At 43.3% G+C, this 21,482-nt stretch overlaps 1 protein-coding gene across 1 annotated transcript in view; it reads left to right on the top strand.

Annotated features, from left to right (window-relative positions):
• The window catches only part of SEC14L1 (SEC14 like lipid binding 1), a gene marked incomplete at both ends in the record, with an annotated part of 33,475 nt that extends 12,205 nt beyond the window's left edge, over positions 1–21,270 (top strand). Inside the window, 14 exons of the mRNA XM_079544312.1 lie at positions 7,675–7,824; positions 7,909–8,040; positions 9,496–9,624; positions 9,874–10,108; positions 10,769–10,878; positions 11,326–11,515; positions 14,121–14,209; positions 15,123–15,193; positions 15,856–16,027; positions 16,311–16,445; positions 18,598–18,732; positions 19,176–19,427; positions 20,443–20,621; positions 21,165–21,270. Of these exons, the coding sequence (XP_079400438.1) occupies positions 7,675–7,824; positions 7,909–8,040; positions 9,496–9,624; positions 9,874–10,108; positions 10,769–10,878; positions 11,326–11,515; positions 14,121–14,209; positions 15,123–15,193; positions 15,856–16,027; positions 16,311–16,445; positions 18,598–18,732; positions 19,176–19,427; positions 20,443–20,621; positions 21,165–21,270 (2,085 nt within the window). The remainder of the gene's footprint in view (positions 1–7,674; positions 7,825–7,908; positions 8,041–9,495; positions 9,625–9,873; positions 10,109–10,768; positions 10,879–11,325; positions 11,516–14,120; positions 14,210–15,122; positions 15,194–15,855; positions 16,028–16,310; positions 16,446–18,597; positions 18,733–19,175; positions 19,428–20,442; positions 20,622–21,164) is intronic.
• Positions 21,271–21,482: the final 212 nt, after the last annotated feature.

The following is a 21,482-nucleotide window of genomic DNA, read 5'->3' on the forward strand; positions in this document are numbered from 1 at the left end:
CAAGCAGGCAATTACCTCTAGACAGCAGCAACAAAATGTGATGGCATGTTGGTGGGAAGCTTGAACCTCTGCCTCCGTATTACCACCATCACCTCTGATGCTGAGGGCACCGTAAGAAAATAGGAGGTATTACTTCAGTGCAGTCCTCATGGTATTGCACAGCAGCTGCTGAATCTGTGTGCTGGGTTACTTTGTCATGTCTTCTTTGTTTCCAGATACTTTCAGCTTTCTATTTCAGGAATTTCTGGAATGGATGTGAAAATCCAAAGCTTTCTCACTGTCTTTTCAATTGAAGCAGAGAATTTCAGTGCCAGTTTTTCATGTGACAGGCCTCTTAAATCTACTGAGTAGAACAAATGCACAGTGTTTATTCTTTGGTGACATCAACAAGATTGCTTTAATAGCTTTTCAGTGGCTGTGTTCATGTTGCCTAGGAGTAGGATATATTTGAGACCTGCAAGAAACAGAGCTGGGTAGTTATTTAAAATACTACAGGCTCCTGAAGCAGCTGAATGTGAAAATGGACAGAACAGTTCTGTTGTCTTCAAACGCAGCAATGAAACTTAAGGCTTTACATAGTTGGACTAAGGTGTGAATTTAAATGTACTGGAATAAATCTCCCCTCTCCTCCTTCGTATTTCAGTGTGGATGTTTGCACAGGTCTAAGTGGGTCATTCATAGCCATGTAGGATTTTAGATCCTTTTCAATTGAACCTGATTAAATCAGATGGGCTCCTTTAAACAACTATCAGAGCATCAGAAGAAGACAAGGCATGTTAGGGATTATACTCTTTGGTACATATAATAAAAACTTTTCTTCCATACCCAGCTCTCAAGTGACAAGAGGAGCTGTCAGCAGTGAGAATGTAATGGTTTGATGTGTGCCAGGAAAAGAAACGTTTTCTCGTCCAGCTCTGCTTATAGCAGGCATCAATTCCCTCAGCTCTCTGTTTCCTGGAGAATGTCTCAGTAATTCCTATTCCTCTGAAGGAGATGGGAGCTAACAAAGCTCAGTTTATTGGCTTGGCTGTTTTCAACACTTCTCCAGAGACAAGAGGACTGCAAATAAGAGGGCATCTTAGCACTTCCTACTCTAACAAGTGAATCCCTGGTGTTGCTAATGAAATGAGTGTGAAATGCAGTGCTGTTCAGTGTAGGTAGGGGCATACAGGCTGTGAGGAGTGCAGGTTGCTTCATGCCTGTGGGTGTTGGGAGCACAGTTACAGTTTGTAATGCTATAAGCATCACAGCACCCTTTATGAACGTTTTAGACTGACTCCATCTCAGAACTTCAATACTGGGGTGCACATCAGTGAAATAGATGGCAGCTGGGCTGTCTGCATTACGTAGGGAATGCTTTGCTTTGGTGCATGGTCTGGGAGCAGTGCAATTACTGCTTGCTCCAGTGGTGTGGGCTTCCTCTCTACGTACACTAATGAGCATTTAATCAGGAAGTCCCAGGTCAATAATGCTCTGTACTTGTATGTAATAAACAAGAACTTTTTAGCCTCTTAAAATAAGCAGAATGCTTGTTTGATTGATATCAACTTGTCTTACTGATTTTACTGTGTAACTTATAGGAGAGTTATTTTATCTCAGATACATTTAATAGCTATCATTAATACCCAAAGGCCAAATTTCATCTGGTACGAAGGAACGGTGTGTGAATACAGTGTTCCTATTCCTCAGTAACAGGGCACAATGAACTGGGCTGGAGGGAGGATGGAAGAGGGATGAAGAGGGAAAGGACGAGATGCAGCTGCCACCTTAGTAAGGCGTGATGGAGTTACTGGGCAATGCCTTGTGCCTGCAGGTTGGGGTTTGGGGCTTTTCAGGTACCCACACGTGCCAGGTGAATGTCAGCCAGTTCTTGGTAGAAGAAATACACCAAATACATCCCACCTTCCTTTGCAGCTGTGGGTCATTGCAGCAGTACGTTAAAAACCTGACTGGTTGTGTTGGTGGTGAAGACTGGGCTAAGACTTACGAACAAGTGAAAAATAAGGTTGGTTCAACTACCTGCTATTTGTCAAGGACTAGCAGCACATGGATAACTTCAGTTTAAATGCTATCCCCTCATTCATTCTTTGGTCTGAATTTGCCTCTTTCATGTTCAGTGGGTTGTCTGTAGTCCTGTAGAAACCTCATTTGTAGTCTTGTGTAATTAAAGCCTTCCTGGTCTTTTCCAAAGAAAGTGAGTTCTGAGTACTGAGTCGCTGCCAAGCTGCCTTTGTTTCTCAGAAAGAAGAAAATCACTTTTGGTAAATGAGTGCATTTAATGAATTAAAAATGCAACGAGGAAGGAAAAAACACTTAAACTTGCTTTTTTTTTTATGAGTGGGGAGCCATGCTGATCAGAAAAGCTAACTGCCCAAAGTTTAGCAGTGCTGCTTGTGTGATATCAGGGTCTGACTTGCAGGAGGGGAATTTTGGAGCTCTGTTTGTCCTTACTGAACTTGCTTCACAGCAGGGCTCTTTTCTAAAGGGCTGGCTACTGCGTTAAAGATTTTGCTTCCCAAGCTGCACTCCAGTTCTGGTGACTGGAATACTAACTTAGCTTGAAGCCATTTCTGGACCTTCTTGAGGTATATATATTCTTTTCTTCCCATCCACTTTCTTCCTCTCAACTCCAATTGAAAACTGATGTATGAACTAGCGTGCATGAAATACACTGGTGCTGAGATATGCACCATGTTTGTAGAAGTGTAATGATTTTTAAATTCATGTTTGATGTACAGAGAGGTATGAACAGCAGTGCATTATGGATGAGAAAGCATTTGCTGATTTGTGAGAGTTAATCCAAAGTTGTTTCGTTTCAAATGCAGCTGCCAGGAATTTGCAGCCTCTTGGTTGGCCTCCAACAAGCCAGTGTTTTTTCTATTGATCTGCAGGGGAGGAAGGGGGTCTGGTGATACCAGGAGTGATGGAGCTGCTGGAATGCAGGCTGTCAGGCTGGTGCTCCAGTGACCCTTCTTACGTGTTTATAAACAACTCGCATTCCACACGCTTGCAGCGGGTAGAAGAGCGTGGTGGATGTTGGTACGCGTCTGCAGATTAGCAGCCAAACATGGTCAGGTATTTATTGCAGGAAGAATGTTTGTGTGTGGCACACTCAAATAGCAGAGGAGCGGGTTCAGTTAGCAGCATGAGCCAGCCTTTCTTGGGATGCCCTTGTGGAAAGCTGTGCTACTTTTAAAGGGCTGCTTCTCTTGTCGTTTTGAACAGTGACCAAAGAGAAATGCAGCATCTTTGCCTGTTCCATTTAATTAGCTCTGAAGAAAATAATCAGCATGCTTAATTTCCTGAGTGATGTCTAAAATTCCTACTTATTTATCAGACTTAGATTTGTATTTGGAGGGATTGGGTACTATAAGAATAACGGGATAGCAAAAGGTTGCTTGCAAGCTTTTGGCAGATTTTCTTCTTTTGTGCGTGTGTAGAAGTATTTTTGATCCATTTAATGAACAAACTGAATGATCTGTATCCTTTAAGACAGGAGACCAGGACCTGGGTATGGGAGGCTAATATATTCAACAGGGAATATTAATCTGGCCGGAGAAGCTGAGTAACTTGTATATAAATAACTGATGTTTCCCAGAGGGCTGAGCACATTCCTGTTCTCAGATGGCCAGGACCTCTTTGTTAGCCTCAGGTGTGCTTTGAGAAGCAAAAAGTCAAAACACCGTCTTCAGTCTTCCTGAAAACTGGGTTGGGATCATCCCTAACTGATCTGAAGTTGATATTTTGGGAGGATCCTGCTATTGCTAACACTGCAATCCTGAAATGTAAGCTAGCAGAAGCAAGTGCAGTTTGCTTGGGTGTGAGGTTTAAAATAGTGTCACTTCTGAATTGCCTTCATGTCATTAAGCACAGCTACATGATGAAAGTAAACTGTTATTTCGACTCTGAACAGGAGTTGCTAAGGGAAGCAGGTGGAGAACAGGCTTTCAATACGGTGCTATTTTTGGTGGAAATTATGCTTGTCAATGTTCTCACTGTTACACGCATTAAGAAAGTTAGGGGTTTATATAATGGGCCCATGAAATCTGAAGTTTGGACAGTATATTTCTGAATACACCATGCTGCCCTTTAGTAAATGGGAGCATACAGATGTTTGAGGCTGGTGGGAAATCTTAATTTTGGGATGATTTAGGGAACAGCAGCACTGCAGGCTTGAAAGCTCTGCCCATCCACCTCTGCCCTGCCCAGAGGGCATTTGTGTCCCGCACCAATTGCAGACCATGTGCTCTCCTGCTCTCCTTCTGCTACATGCAGAGATTTCCACTTAACCTCTCTGTTAAAGGTGACAGAACAGAAGGGTACAACGAAGTAACGTCCTTGCAACATCCTGCATGCATTTAGTCCCAGAGCAGACTGCAAGCACAGTGCAGCAATATTGCCTCAGCTGCTTTGCTTTTGAGGAAATAATTGGCTTTTGTGATTGCATCTGTACAGTGCAGTTGCAGTGCTGAGGGGAAGGTGTGTAGCACCTAATGATTTTTTTTGTAAAGAGAGGCCTGTCATTGAGGGAAAACACATGTGGCATCCTATAATGTACACCCTGCTTTATCAGGCTGCTAAAGATGTATTGGATGACACAATTTGGTTATTTCCTGCCCACACAGCTGGACTTGAGATAATTTCTTTTTTAAAACAAATCAGTTCTATTACAAGCAGAGAAGCAGCATTTGGTATATTTTATGTTCTCTTGCTCTTCTAATAGCTCCAGTTCTGGCAATGCACGTGCTGCTTTGACCGACGTCTCTTATTGATTGCTGTGCCATTCTTACACTGCAGGTTTTCTTCTCATGCAGTGTTGGTCTGTGGTGCAAAGGAGGATCTCTCAGTATCCCATAGTCTGTACAGTTTCTCCTGTCTGCTCTGCACTGTGAAAGAACTGTTTGCCACGTGTGGAAGAGAGGCAGTGCTTAAATCAGATAGAAAATGTTGATGTGGCTGCAGTTTGCTGTAATTGCACATGTAATCACACTGTAATAATTCTCAAACGATGCTGTGCTGAGGAATGATGCATTACAAGAGCTGGTACTCTGGTGGCACACAGCTCGAATAGAACCAGCCTGACTTCAGAGCCCGATGAAACTGACTGTGAGCAGTTCTCAATACTGTGTGCACATTCTTTAGGGGAGAGAGGCTCTGGGCTTGCTGTTAGTCTCTTTGAAACTTTCAAGTGCTTTGTTGCTGTAAGCACCGAGCTTGCCAACCTCTGACGTTAATTATTTTGTTCTCTTCCAAACTGAATGCATTCAGCTCAGTCCTGCCTTTCAGAACAACAAATTCTTGGGCTTTTTTTTTTTTTTTTTGCTTGCAGTTCAATAAACCCTTCCAGCAGGTAATGTTGCAATTTGCAAGTGTTCACAGGGCAAATGAGCTTTCTGAGGACTGAGATGAGAAATGCAATCAATATGTGCAATCAATGAGACAGCAGAGGCTTATAGGGGCTCCTCAGTGGGGATGTTTCATTGTCTTATATAGTAGCAACAAACAAAAATAGAGAGAAATGCTAGATATTTCATAAGCTGAGGAAGGAGTGCCTAATTGTTTACTGAGTCCTCAAATGGGATCATAGAACAGAATCATGGCCTGGGTTGCAAAGGACCACGATGCTCATCCAGTTCCAACCCCCTGCTATGTGCAGGTTGCCAACCAGCAGCCCAGGCTGCCCAGAGCCACATCCAGCCTGGCCTAGAAAATAAACAACAAATCCATGTAGTTGCAGTAGTGATTAAATTAATTCTGAATGTTGGGGCTTTGTTATTCAGTGAGAGGGCTGAGGCATTCCTGTGCGACTGCAGAAACACCCAGGCTTTGCTCAGAACAGCACCTTCATCACACACACAAGCAAACTCTTGTGTTTTAACAGGACCAGTCCTCCCTTAGAACTGTACACGGTTTCTGCTCCATGCTGTAGCTGCTGTGTTGCAGCATTCACCCTCTGCCACTTCTGTCACGCGCGTCTCTGAGCTCAGGAGTTATTTCTCTTCCTTAAGCAAAACCAGCTGTGCACAAATGAGAGGTTGGAAGAAAGGCGTGTGTGTGTGTATTCATTCTGGTTGCATTTAGAGTAAGTTACAGAGGAGCTTTATGAACTCGGGGCGGTCTTACTGCAAAAATGGTTTACAAAATATTAATGAAGAGGAGAAAAGCTGACATTGTTTCAGTGCATTGCACTGCTGTCACCACAGCAACGCTGCTACAGTTGAACTCTGGTAGCAAACTAAGCATTTTTATTCTTATAAAAGCAGAATTAAGAGACCTTTTCTCTCCCGGGGCCGTGGTTGCATGCTTTCTGCAGCTGCTGCTTGTTTTCTTCCACACCCTCTCCCTGCTGATGCTGTTCCTGTGCTGCTGTGCAGCTATATTAAGAGCAGTTAAGAAGCTTTAAAAGGACAAAGTGCATATTTTAGCTCTTTTTAAAGGCTTTTGTTTCACGTTTGGCTCTCAGATTTCTGCACTGGGGCACCTTGCACGTCCTACCTATTTACCAGAGCCAAGGTTTTGAGTCTAATGGCAAAGAGGAAAGTACTCAGTGTTTGGAAAAGAGGGTAAAACGTTGGTGGTATCACTGCCCTTCACAAGAGGGAAGCAGAGAGATGGTAGTGACTGTGAAAAGGAGAAGATAACAGTGATGTTGTATCTTCCAGTCGTGGTTGACTCTAAAACTAAAATTCAGCAGCGTTCTTAATGCAGATAACTCCTTTTTTTTAAAACCTGTTACTGATTCTAAATATTAAACTATATCTGAACGTGCCTAATTTAATTCTGTCTCCTGTATGTGTGAGAAGTATTTAAGGGATCAACTCATTTATATGACTCTGTCCTGTAACTGGAGGCACAGCTATTGCTGTCTGGCATGGTGACAAAAAGTTCCAATTGCCAAAAGTGTGACGTGGCCTTGTCTCATTGGAAAGGCTCATCATATGTTGTAACATAACTGTAAGCTGATAAATGGTGCCGTGAAATCAGCATTTTGCCCAGAGAGGCTGTGGATGCCTCATCCATCCCTGGAGGTGCTCAAGGCCAGGTTGGATGGGGCGCTGGGCAGCCTGGGCTGCTGTGAAATGTGGAGGTTGGTGGCCCTGCCTGTGGTGGGGGTTGGAGCTTTGTGATCCTTGAGGTCCCTTCCAACCCAATCCAGTCTGTGATCGTGAATACGCCATGTGTAGGGAACTTGAGAGCTCCATTAGCTTAAGAAATAGGCTCTGAAATGTTTTTATTAGACCTCTGGGAGCTGTGTGGAAAACCCTGTAGACAGCTTGGTGAAACACCAATAATTAACATGTGGGGTTTTCTAATCCAACATGTAATTGTTCTTGTCTTGTGGTATTTTAGAACTAGAGAGTCTCATTTTCCTGTTATTGCTGACAAGTGGGCTGTCGTTATGTGCAACAGGCAGTTTCCTTTTGGGGGGAAGGCTGGGGAAGGGCCATGTTTTTGTGTTGTTCTACTCAAGGAGGGCTACGTTAAGAACATCTTAAATGCTTTGCTTGGAATGAACTCTTTCAACTGTAACACATATATATATGCCAGGAAGGATCCCTTCTGCAAAAGGTATCAGTGGTCTTTTGCCTTCAGATGCTGGTGATGTCAGCGAAGGAACCCTGTCCCCACCCTCAAGACTTAGCTGTGATGACAGTTTTTCTTTTTCTGTTGCAGGCTTATGAGAGGAGGTTTCCTACATGCCCACTGATTCCTATGTTTGTAGCCAGCGACACCGTGAGTGAATATAAGAGTGAGGATGGAGCCATCCACGTGATCGAACGGCGCTGTAAGCTGGATATCGATGCGCCACGGCTGTTGAAAAAGGTGATTTGAAGTGCCCGTCCTTACAATATTCATGTGAAATTATATCATAAAGTACATTGACAGAATCTGTGGCATCTTCCTCAGATTGCAGGAGTGGATTACGTCTACTTTGTCCAGAAGAATTCTCTGAACAGACGGGAAAGGACTTTGCATATAGAAGCCTACAATGAAACCTTCTCTAACAGAGTCATTATTAACGAGCACTGCTCTTACACAGTGAGTAACAGGCTCTTGGTGGTGCTGCAGATGGAACTAAGTCAGTGTTTAGATTTCAGAACTCAAACAGGAGTTAGATTGTTCTTGGCTTTTGCCTTGCAAAAAGAAATAACCAACATACCAGCATGAGTGATAATTGTTGTTAGTGTTAAATGTAACACGCTTGCTTGAAGAACCGAAACAAGTTTGGCACCCTCTTGCTTGAGCATCTTCTCAGTAGCAGAACACAACATAATTTGCTGTGTTTGACAGCTCTGTTTAGGCAGATCTGTGGTCTGTAATAGCAGTTGTGAGCCTTGTCAAGGCTGTTGATACCCTGACAGAACTGCTAAAGGAAACTTCAACATAGCTTCATTTGCCTTCTGCTCAGCTCAAATGTTCATCATCAGCAGTGTTTTCACCTAACTCCTTCACTAGTGCCTGGCTTTGGTCTTCAGTGCAGGTGTTTTCTGATACAGAGGAGTGTGGTGGCTTCCTTGCTGCTCTTCTGCTCATGTTTTTTCTTAGCAGCTTAGGAAGTACTCATAGGCTGATACAGCACGTGTTCATAGAAGTAAAACTTCAAATAGACTTTAAAGGTTAAATGCAAGCTAGCAAATGTAACCCTCTTATTTGCACTGTAGTTTTTTTAATGTGCAGCTAATATTTTTTCAGTTTTTTACAGAAATGTGGTTGAAATGTCACTAGAATTCAAAACCACTTGCCACTATTACTTTATTTTATTATTATTACTATTACTCTGTTATTAGTTCTCCATTATTTCCATTAAAAATACTCCTCAGTCTGCAGTTTTTGCTGTGGAAGATGCTCAAAATTTTAAAAGGCAAGATGGTAGCAAAAGCCTCCCTGATGGTTTGCTCAGCCAAATGAGAAGTTTACATTTTCTGTAGCATTACCATAGGAGAACAAAGTAAAATATTTCTCTACCTTGGTACTTTGTAGGTCAAGGAAGGAGCAACCTTGCAGTTGTGTCTGTTGCAAACATGTCTAGACGGCAGCGCTGGGCAGTGCTTACCCTGTGCTTGCTGCAGTCCTTAAGCTGCCTGGCCTGGTCTGTCAGCCTAACCTGCAGGAACAGAAAGTTCACTGTGGAGTATTTTACTTTGTTCCACGGCTACACTGCAGTCTCAACTCACCTCTGCAGTGAGATATTGTTAATTATTTAAACCTGCTGCTCTCTTGTATCTTGGCTCGTGCGCTAGGATTTCTCCACCCTTCCCTTTGTCGTTAGGAACACGTTCTGTTCCAGCAGTGGGGGTTACAGGAGGGCTTCTCAGCCAATTGTTCTTTAGTGTTATCTTTTCCTATCTGTATTTTGCAAATGAAGCAAAAGGCTGCAAATTCCTCTTGTGTATTTTTGACTCTGTGAACCTGATGAAGAGTCATCTGAAGCACTGTGAGGAAAAAGAATACCAAATATATAACTAGATTGTATGACCTCCTTTTAAATATTAGGTTCATCCTGACAACGAAGACTGGACCTGTTTTGAACAGTCAGCAAGTCTGGATATAAAATCTTTTTTTGGTTTTGAAAGCACAGTGGAAAAGATTGCCATGAAGCAGTACACCAGCAATATCAAAAAGGTGAGCTTGCAGCCATGAATTTGGTGCCTGGCTCTAAGTTATGGAAAGATAGTGTAACTGCTGCTAAGTCACAGGCTGCTGTGGTCAGAAAGCTGGGCCGTTTGCTCTTTAGCCTAGGGCAGGGTGTGTGTGTAGGTCTGTTGGAAGTGGAATCCTTAGAGAGGTCTGGCCGCATAAAAAGTTTCCAGACCAATCCTTTTTGTGTCTAAAGGTATTTTTAGTAGCTGAAGTAAAGTCTCCTTTTTAAAGGGAAAGGAAATAATAGAGTACTACCTGAAGCAGCTGGAGGAAGAAGGAATAACCTTTGTTCCTCGTTGGACTCCTCCTGATGCATGTAAATTGGAGAGCAGCACATCCCACACCAGACGACCAGTTTCACCTGCTATTAATGTGCCAGATTCTGCCACAAAGGAGGGCTTGAACAATAAGGAGATCCTCAACACCTCAAGCAGCCCCTCAGAGCTTACAGCAGGAACACCTGATGGTATGGTGGTTTGACTTGTTTTAGTGGGATTCTTTGTACTTGGAGGCTCTTGGCAGCACTGTGCTACTTATCCAGGGTGGCTGAAAACTTGAACATCAGCTTGAAGAGCTGTTATCAGCTTGTCTGTTTAGTGAACGAAGATCAGAAGAGTGGAGAAGCTTTTCTCTTTGTTCATTAGGTTGCAAATCAGTAGCCGGCATTTTGCCCAGAAATTCTGGGATGGGTTTAACTGCAGCAGGAATGAGGAGGAAAGTTCCCTGGTCGCTGTATTCTGTTCTATCTTTCTGCTGTCAGTAATGGAATTTGGGAAAATTTTTGCACTGGAAGGTTTAGGTCAGAGCTTCTCCAGTATTTCCAGAAGAATCAAGCCCTATGATTGCTGATTGACATGTCTGAATATACTGTGGGGGAAAAAAAAACCTTTTATAAATGCTTATTTTCACTTCTTTCTTAGTTGCAGAAGAATGAGTCTTCTCAGTTTGACATGAAGATAACTCTCATTTCTTTGCTCATCTTTTCATTGACTCGGGCAAATCTCATTCAACTCTGCAGAGAGCACAAAGCCTGCACTTCTGTCTCAGATATCAGCACATAAGATCAGTTGCTGGTTAGGTTAGGTCAGTTGAGGACCGCTTTAATCGCATGTACTTCTCTCTTTAGACAAGCTGGATGCAGACTACATCAAACGTTATCTGGGCGACTTGACACCCATGCAGGAAAGCTGCCTCATTCGGCTTAGGCAATGGCTCCAAGAGACACACAAGGGCAAAGTAAGTTCCTGTTTATTTCTTGTGAGAAAACCTCACAGGAGGAAATCTCTTGTGAGAGAAAACCTGAGGGTTTTCCAGTTGCTTCTGACTTGCTTATCTGTCTCGGTTTCCAGGCCTTCCTGTTAACTTAGCAATGAGGTGCAGTCTGTTTTGCCACTACGTTCATTTAAATTGGATTAACTTATGGTCACACAGATGTAAACCACTGTAAGAGTTCATGAAATGTTTATGTCCTTCAAATGATAGCAATTGCAATATCTGACAGGGCTTAGGTTTAGTTGCAAAAGAGACTCATTTCCTAGATTAACTTTGTGTGTTCTATACCATCCTCTTGCCTTGGTGCTAGGCTTTTTCAGCTCCTCTTGTTCATCCTTCTGTTCTGCTAGTTTCAAACCTCGAGTACAAAGTCGTGGTGTTTGGTTTTGTTGTTTGTGTCCTTTGTAACAGATCCCAAAGGATGAGCACATCTTAAGATTCCTCCGTGCCCGGGATTTCAACATTGATAAAGCAAGAGAGATCCTCTGCCAGTCTCTGACGTGGCGTAAGCAGCACCAGGTGGATTATATTCTAGATACCTGGAATCCTCCTCAAGTACTCCAGGATTACTATGCAGGAGGCTGGCATCATCATGACAAAGGTATGATGATCTCTGCTGTGGTTATAGACCAGCCTTTTTATGTTCTGTGTGAAAGGCTGCAATGGTTCCTCTGTTAGCTAGAGGTGGCTAGAAAGCTGGATAGGTCTTCTCCATTGCTTTGTACTGAACGTATTTAAATTCGAGTTGCCAGCTCCTTAGGTGCTGGGAGCAGATTCCTAGGTCCTCATCTTTGACTAACGCCAACATGTTTAACTCTGCTAATGTCATTACCTTCAAAAAACAATGTAATTGCACTTCTCTGCTGCTCTGAGTTGCTTAGAATGGTGTTATGCAAATGCTGAGTGTTCTATTGTGGTGATTAAGAGATGTTTGTAAATAAATGCTTTTTCTAATCAACTCATTTCTGATGTTGGGTGAGGCTGCTCATGGCATAAATGCTTATTTGGCATTACAGTCAGCTTAATGAAGAGAAGTGGGATGTTGCAGAAACACCAGATAGAGCGGGTTTATTTAAGATGGGAGGAAACTCAGGTTGAATTTGTATTTGTATGTATGTATTTGGCATGGCCAAATCTTTAAAACATGGAAGACAATACATGATATGCTCCCTCGTCCCTCAGCTGCCTTTATTGTGCACTGGTCTTGTTGCCAGTACATGCACAGTAATGAAATGTTTTGGAACTCATTGCTTGAGGCATGCTGGGCTCTGTAGATAAGGAAATGGCTCTTACTGGAGCTATCTCTGTCCTTCTGCTGTAGTCCTTTCCCCATTAGGCACCATTGTTTCTGCCAATTCTTCCTGCTACAGAGAAGATAACAGGAAGCTGTCTGCAGTCCTGGCCAGGAGGACACAGCAGAAGCTTTATTGCTGTAAAGAGCCTGAATGGCTCTGCCCTGCTGCTCAGGGTTGGGCAGACTCGAACTTAGAAAGTGGAAATTGAGAATATGATCATAAAGGCTGTAGGAAAAAGAATTGTGAATCCATTCCCCCTTTCTGTCACTCCTTGTCCTTGCTCTCCAGATGTAACAGGCTGCTGCCAGTGAGCAGGAAGCTGCAAAACACACCTGAGTTGTTACTGTCCTTCTAAGCAGATCTTCAGCATTGTGAACTTCATGTGCTTCTTCCTTTCTCCTCACATTCTTTGTCCTTTTCTGGCCGTTCCCTCAAATGTACCAGGGCTGTCAATATTGGAAACAGACTTTAAAAACCGAGCAATTCTCTACAGTTTAAAACTTGAATGGGCAGCTTTTAAAAAAATCCTCTTTTCCAGTGTTGCTCCTTCCCTCCCACATGAGCAAGATGTGCCAAACTTAAGCTAGCAGAATTCTGCATAGTTCTTAGCGCTGAAACAGAGGCAACAGAGGTATGAAGTGTGCAAAGTCTGTCTCCAAGAAGCTGTCAGTGCAAAAGTTACTATCTTGGCTTTCAGTTAGCACAGTGTTTCTTTACATGAGTGGCTTTTAGAGTGTCAAGAGTGCTTCAGTCAAATGTTTACTTAAACGATTAAGCTTGAATTAAATATCCAGCACTGTCAATCGAGACTTCATGTGTCATTTGGGTGGAGCAGGGTTAGTAAGCTGTTTAGTTTTGCATGCGTATGCATCTGTGCAGAGGGGCACCTACCAGGAAGCTCAGCTGCTGCTTGGTGTGGCGTTTCAAACACCAAACAAGATCAGTGTGTGCTGGGTTAAAGCGATATTGTTTTTCAGACCATCTGATTGAATATCAGCTGACCCTGTGAACTGTCCTGGAGCAGTGTCCTTGCTAAAACAGCAACGTGCTTTGGCTCTGCAATTTGTTTTTAATATTGCATATCCTGACGGTTTCTTTCCTCGACTCCCGAAGGACTTCATGATAATTTGCTATTCTGTTTGCAGTTGTTGAGCGATAGAAACAGACATACAGGCTTGAGGGAGATTTTTACGGAGAAAGCTGCCTTTTATTGCTGATTTCCTTTTTTTTTTTTTCTTAATAGCATATTTAGTTCTATAAGTTGGTGGTTATTAGCTTGTGTACTAGAATAGGTGGAGCAAAGCTGAACAAATACATCAGGTCTTTGGAGGAGGATGGAAAGTAGTTCGGACAACCAGCTCCTATTATAAAGAACCAGCAATCTTTCTTAAGTTCAGATAATGCAGCTGTTAAACTTAGTGCCACTGCATCCTGGGACAGAGCAGCATACTGTGGCAAGAGGACTGTGAAAAGGCAACCTCTTGTATACAGAGAATCACCTGAAGCTGATTCCTGGATCAAAGTCTGTGTTCTCCAGGCTCAGACAGCATAAGGGAGGCTGTGTGCCAGTTCCACACAATGTCGTGATACAGCTGAGAGGTGTGACTTCAGCAAACACTCAGAAAGCAAAACTGGAGGCTAACATTTTGTTTCTTTAGCTCTTAGCACTTAGTGTAGTGTCTGTCCAAAGTGGTTGCTGTAAGCAGATCATTGACTGGTAATCTTGTGGTATAACTGGGCAGGGTTAAGCTCTTATTGCCATCTATTCCAGGTACTCCTCCTTCCACTTGTACAACAAAGTTAGAACTGAACATGGCTCGTTTCCATTTGGATTTTTAGCATAAAGCTGCCTTGCTCTTGTATTTCTTACTGTAAAAATGTTATGTTGATGTGATTGTCCTTGCTGTTCAGATGGCCGCCCGCTGTACGTGCTGAGGCTGGGACAGATGGACACCAAAGGCTTAGTGAGGGCTCTTGGGGAAGAGGCCTTGCTTCGATACGTAAGTATTCTTGGAGCCAGCCAGTTGCTAACAATGTGATATTTTCATTTAGAAGCTTCCTTTTCTGCCAGAACATCCATCACACTGGGTATTCTGATGTACTCCCTGTCCGTCTGTTTTCAGTTTGAATACATCTGAAAGCTCCTGGTCTTCTGCATTCTTTCCAACTGCAAACTGATGGTGGACAGGCGTAGTTCTTGGCAGCTCCTGCAGTCTCTGGTTAGCACTCTTGTAGATTCTTCTGCAGTTTGTGTGCTGCTTCGAACTGAAGTCTCTGCATTTGTGCGGAAGAGAAAATAACATGCTCAGACTTGCAGACTTTATCACTTGGATTAGAATAAGCTATTTTTAAAGGCAGAATGCTTTTAATGTTACCTTTCCTAAAGGCAGCACTCGTACTGTTAGTGTGGATTTTCTGTTTCTAGGCAGGAAGCTTGCAGAATTCCAGGTTTTCAATAGTAATGACAGTCATAGCCATAGTAACCTCTAGGTACAGGGGTTGGATTTCATTTTTCATCTCCAGCAGCTTTTCCAGGCACATTGTTTACCTGTTCCTGGTTTTAAGGAAAGGCACTTCTATTTTAGCAAGATCCACCAGTGAAGTGAACGCAGTAATCATTAGTTCACTCACTGGAGTTAGGTGGACGGTTGGACTGGATGACCTTAGAGCTCTTTTCCAACCTTGGTGTTCTTTGATTCTTTGGAGGGGAAAAAATGATGCCAAGTTAAGTACTACATTTTTGTGTAATTTCTCAGGAAAATCAATCATGTTATAACTTTTTCACTTAAGTTTGTGCTGGTTCGAGCTTGTAGTTTTAATTAGACTTTGGTTGAACATTTTTTTTCTTTATCCTACCTACTGAGTGTTCTCAGTGTCTCCTGACTGCCTTCTCATGGCAATTTTCTCGTGCAGGTTCTCTCCATAAATGAAGAAGGTCTGAGGCGATGTGAGGAGAATACAAAAGTGTTTGGCAGACCAATAAGGTAAAAGACATCCATTATAGATCTGCTTTTCAGGAATTACCAAGTGTCACTGTGGGGGCGAGGAGGGTGGGATGACATTGTGCATTGCAATGCTACTGAGTTCCATTTATTAAATGGGCCAAGCAAAGGGCAGTCTGTGTTTCACACACAGATATGAGCACAGCTACTGTTAACTGAGACCTGCCCTCATTACCACTTGAGTGACTTCCAAGCCTGATGGAAGCACAGCACTTGCTAAAGGGCTGCATACGAAACAGCAAACGCTTCTTTCATTCTGACATGGCACGTGGTTTCATGGGTGCGAGCTGGTACAGCACAGCTGTACGTCTTGAGTCTGTGCCCAGGGTGAGACCAGAGCTTGGAAAATAAACAAAGCATATGCTAAAGCTCAGTATTTTGTCTGAAGAACACATTTAATCCTATGAAAAAGCTTCTCTTCCTGAGATCTCATAGCAGAACTAGCTTTGAGCTGCAGTCACGCTTTTACATGCAGTGGAGTCCAGGGTACTGGATGTGTGCGTAAGGCACGTGAAATAGGTATAAATAAATGCATCTCATCTGCCCCTGTGCAGGCTGAAATCTGTCTTCCCACCTGAACCAACAAGTAGGATATTTTTTCTTCCATGCGAGATTTATTTTCCCTTTCTGTCTCTAAAATTCAGCTCTTGGACCTGTCTGGTAGATCTAGAAGGCTTAAACATGCGGCATTTATGGAGGCCTGGTGTCAAAGCATTGCTAAGAATCATTGAGGTGGTAGAAGCAAATTACCCTGAGACTTTGGGTCGTCTTCTTATCCTGAGAGCACCTCGAGTCTTCCCAGTTCTTTGGACACTGGTATGTTTTTAATTCAAGGTCTTTCTCAACGCTCTCAGTACTCTGCTCTGCATTTGTAGTTTGTAAAAGCACTTTTGGGCTTTATAGGCAGTAAATGTTTCCTTTGGATGTGTCTCTTTCATGGGATTCTCGGGATGGATTTAGAACTCCAACCTAAAGACTTCATTATATAGCCAGTGAATTGAGCTAAACAGCTATGGTGTGAATTTTCATAACGAAGGTAGTAACGCTTTCTTGAGACGAACTTGGGAACCTGATCTATTCTATTTTTCTTCATTTATAGGTTAGTCCATTCATCGATGACAACACTAGAAAGAAATTCCTTATTTATGCTGGAAATGACTACCAGGGTCCTGGGGGATTGCTGGATTACATCGATAAGGAAATTATTCCTGACTTTCTTGGTGGAGAGTGCATGGTATGAATTTAAACCAGTGCATATGGAGGGTTGGGTTGGGTTGGGTTTTTTCCCCTCACTCCTCTAAACAAAGAAGCCTGTTGGTTTTGGTCAGAATTCAAAAGGAAGCCTTTGAAGAGCAGAACTGAATTGCAAGCTGTGGAGCCACGGTGGCTGACTGTGGCCATTGTGTGACCACAGTTCTTGACCTTAGCATTTGTTGTGTGCAATATAGGTGCCTGGAGCTGTGCGTGGTTCTGTTGTTTGCATCTTTGTGAGGGCATAAGATGCAGTGTAAGATCTTTTATTTCCTCGTCGTGGCAGCAAGATGAAAGGTTAGCTATAGCCACTGTGCTACACTATGCCATTTTATGGTCTGCCATCACGCCAAGATTTCAAATATTCTGGAGATTCAGAAATATCCTTACCAGTCTGCTAGAGGAGCAAAAGCTCGATTGTCACCATCGGTAGCCAAATCGCACCACGGATTAAACGTGCCAAAATGATTCTGTGCCCATCTAGGAGCTGTTCGTTTCTTTTCTCACTTAACAGTGTATCAATAGTGGTCTCAACTGTCCAAGAAAAGTTGATGGTCAGGGAAGATTCTGACATGCATGGGCCCAATTGAAAACATTTCATTGTAACTACCAGATCTCACTGGCTGTGACGCTGCCAACTAATCAGAAAAGCCTGCATCCTCTGAACAAACTGACTGATACCATAAGGAGCACAAGGAGGTGGCCCAGCTGCTAGCAGGGTTTAGCAAACAGCTGAGTCTCATATGTGCAATATGTTGGGATCTGTGCTGACCACACCAAACAAAAGCAGTGTTTTGCTGGAGTGTAGTGCAATTTCTCAGTCTCATGTCACGTGCCTTAACAGCTGCTTCCTGCCTGGGCTGTAGGTGTCAGTCAGATCCACCAACAGAACATACAACACAGAACATACAACACAGAACATACAACACAGAACATAGAACAGTGCTGTAAGATTTTTTTTTTTTTTTTGCTCCATGATGTTTCTGACTGCCAACTTGTTTGTTTCACTGCAACTCAGGCACTTTCTGAAGCTTCCATCACCATAACATTTAGATTTTGTTTGATTGGCTTATGGTTAGCTTTTTGTACTCAGCTCTGTTGAAGGATGATAATTCCAGGCTTGCTTATTAAGCCCCTGCTAACATTTTCTAGATTAATTTCTGTACTGTTCTGGAGAATGCATCTAGTTCTTTTCAGTTGCAGTCTCATACTACCCTGGAGCACTGCTAGATGTTTTACAGTAGGCCATATGCTTATGTTCAGTGGGCTGCCTTTTATAGCAGCAGTAGCTTTCAGTGCAGAGTTCGTACCGTGTAATTCACAGCTTGGGAAGTGGGTAAAATCTACTGCCTGAGTAAACAGAAGTGAAGGTTACCAGAAAGCAAATTGCTGCAATACTTCCTGCTGGTCGCAGGCAATCACAGGGTCTTTTTCTTCTTTACTTTGGACAAAAATGACTTCTCGAAGGTTCTTCCAATTCTCTCCTGTAATTCAGTTATGGAATATTTCTGCTGCCCCAAACACTTCTATGGAACCTGTTCCTGAGCAGAGTGTTGTCAAACTTTGTTGCTTGAGGCTTCTTCATAAAGAACTGTGCTTCAGGATGTTGTGTAATCAGTGCCAGTACTCAACTGTCAAGACTGTAACTTGAAAACTGTTACCTTCACTGCAATATCTTTTTGCCTTGTTTGGAAACTTGCTGTATCTCTCCTCCATCTTTAGTCCTTGGATTCAGCTGCATCAGTTCCTTCAGCACTCTGGGCTCAATTTTTTCAACTCTGAGTTGCTGCAACTGTGATTTTTAAGTGGCTCCTGCATGTCTTCAGCATAGGGCAGCCTAAGTGATGACAATGCCATTTGCACAGTCATTTTCTGTAAAGGCAGCTCTAGTGTATAAAGTAAAGCTGTTTCTCTGGCATCGGATTCTGTAAATTTATGCAAGCTAGATATTTATTTTAGTGGCTTGTGCAAAATGTACATGCATACGATGTGCAAGCTCTGACATTCCTTTAAATTCTGTTCATCTCATTCTTCAAAACACTTGCTGGCTGCGAGTCGTTTCTGAAACCAGCAGGCAGAGAGAGCAAGGTGGGCGTGCAGAGGGGATGCTTCTTAATGGCTATCTGTATTTTCAGTGTGAAGTACCAGAGGGCGGGCTGGTTCCCAAGTCCCTCTACCGGACAGCAGAAGAGCTGGAAAATGAAGACATAAAGCTTTGGACTGAAACAATCTACCAGTCTGCAAGTGTCTTCAAAGGAGCTCCCCATGAGGTATGGCTGCAGCCTGCGCTTCCATCTCAGCTCTCTGCTTTGGAGTCTGTCTCCTGAATTGAAAGTGGTCCAGAATGAGATTATTTAGTTGTCCTGCATTCACCTTGTTGTTCTGTAGCTCTGATATGTTGTAATACTTAGCAGCTGAAGTTTGTGGCCATTTCTGGTATCATCTTGTTGCCATTTAGAAGATATCATTGCTTAGAAGGACACGGCTCTGGATGAAATGAGCAGCAAAGGCAAATAATGTTCTCAGAAGCTACTCAAGAGTTTCTGAAGGTTGTGTGTTAAAATAAGGACACTCCAGCAGAAGGAAACTTCTATTTAGAATGCCTTCTGACAGTCTAAATTAAGCCCAGCAATAAAAAGCTCTCTTCTGCTAAGAGTTTCTGCCTTTACCAACCAAACTGCTGGTGTCTAATACGACTCTTCTCCCGTCCCAGGTTCTCATTCAGATTGTGGATGCCTCATCTGTGATCACATGGGATTTTGATGTGTGTAAAGGCGACATTGTTTTTAACATCTTCCATTCCAAGAGGGCTCCACAGCCTCCTAAAAAAGACTCTCTGGGAGCTCACAGTATCACATCTCCTGGTGGGAACAACGTCCAGTTGATAGACAAAGTCTGGCAGCTGGGCCGCGATTACAGCATGGTGGAATCTCCTCTTATCTGCAAGGAAGGGGAAAGTGTGCAGGTAAGGCTACTGAATTGTTGTGTGGAAACAGATTGAAGTAGCTCCAAACCTGCATGTTCTCATTCCCAGGCATTACTGATGGCTGAGTGGTGATTCAGCTCTGGACTGTCTGCTCGATTTTGGCTGACATTTCAGCTTCTGTTCTGAGCTGCATGCTTCGTGGAAGGGGGATTGTATTTACATGGGATCTGATGGAAGGGCAGCTTGCATCAGTCTGATAGTGATTGAGACTGATCAGCAAGGAGCAGAGGAAAGTTACCCAGAACAGTGCATGTGCAGAGCATACCCAGGTGTGCTTTGTGCTCTAACTATGAGGCAAACATTCTGAAGGATATGCTGGTGTCTTCTCTCAGAAATGAGAGAAGTCTGGAAAAAGAAGACTGAGTTGTGTGTTTGTTTCTGTAACAACAGAACAGGGAGGAGCCGGTGGCCAAGGTCCCCAAAAGGCTCCGTTATTTCTTTTAATGGCATTTGCAGCCTTATTTATGAAACGTGCTTCCACATGATGCATGTTTACAGTCATCCTCTGCCACTGCTACTCCTTACGGCTTGAAATGAGAGTTGGACAGCCTTACTGCAATCGAAAGTGTTGCACCTTTGGAAGTATGGACAGTGACTTCTTGAACTACGCTTTCCCATTCTGTGAGGCAGAACCTTTTGCTCTGTTCACAGCCTCAAAAGGACAGCCATTGATGAAAATAAATGGGGGGGGGGGGTTGGGGGGGAGAAAGATTGCTTTAACCAAGGAGTTTGTACTTTCAAGTGAATATAAACCCTTGTCACTGTAAGGAGGGGGTGTGTGTGAAAAAAGGCACCTCTGATATTCTGTTATAAATGTATTCCATGTTCAGAGATCCCAGCTGACCACTGCTGGTTGGGTGAGCAGCTGAAATGCGGCACTGGGGGGACAAAATAAGGGCGTATTATGGGCAGTCTTTCTAAGCTGTGAAAACAAATTGCAAGTGTACAGATCCGTGTGTTAACCAGGTTCCATTTTGGCTGTGGCTGCTTCTAGGGATCGCATGTGACCAGGTGGCCTGGCTTCTATATTCTCCAGTGGAAATTCCACAGCATGCCTGCCTGTGCTGCAACCAACCTGCCTCGTGTGGATGATGTGCTGGCATCTCTGCAGGTCTCCTCTCACAAATGCAAAGTGATGTACTATACTGAAGTGATAGGATCTGAAGATTTCAGGTACGTCTGGCCAGGGATCGTGAAGGGCAGCCCATGTCAAACCCTTTTGGTGCTACTATCAAGTCCACTGAAGTAGAAATAAATTGTAAGGGCTTGTATTTCTTAATGGAGCGTCGTTAGTGTCATAAAGCTAAATAACCTTTAGTTGGCTCTGGGGAAAAAAAAGGTTAGCAATAGGAGCACAAAAAAGGGACCAATCAGTTATCTTTCTAATCATCATTTGTTACTTTGCTCTTCTTGGGAGTACTGTGAGCCGCAGGGCTTGGCAGGTTGTCGTGCTGACACAGATGCAGCTCAGCATGGAGCTGAGTTGGTTCAGTTGTCTGCCTGTTGAGGTACCTGCTGAAACTCAGCCTTTTTAAGCAGCATCTCTTCTTTGCAAGGCTTTCTGCCATTGTCTTACATGGTAAAGCAGGAAAGCTTTTAAGCCCCTGCACCAAAATGATTTTTATTCAGCGTGCAAAGAAATACAATGCAGAAACACTGCAGGAAACCAAATCTTGTATGTTCAGAAGCGTACATCTACTTGGGTTTTCATTGCAGAGGATCTATGACCAGCCTTGAATCAAGCCACAGCGGATTCTCTCAGCTCAGTGCTGCCACCACCTCTTCCAGCCAGTCCCACTCCAGCTCCATGATTTCCAGGTAGTGCCACAACAGACGAAAATGATGATGGCCAGACCTTCGCCTGTGGCAGCTGACTGCAATACAACTGGCAATTGTGCAAAAAACAACCACCCCTACCCCCACAGAAGCCTTTTGTAGATAGTAAAGTAGCTGTTTGAATTTTAAACTTAGTGGTTTTTGGTCCTTGTAAGATCCAGCCTCCTGTCTCTTAACCCGAACCTTTTTCCTAACTCA

This window comes from Tetrao urogallus (assembly GCF_951394365.1).
Source record: "Tetrao urogallus genome assembly, chromosome: 18".
NCBI classification, from domain to species: Eukaryota; Metazoa; Chordata; class Aves; order Galliformes; family Phasianidae; genus Tetrao; species Tetrao urogallus.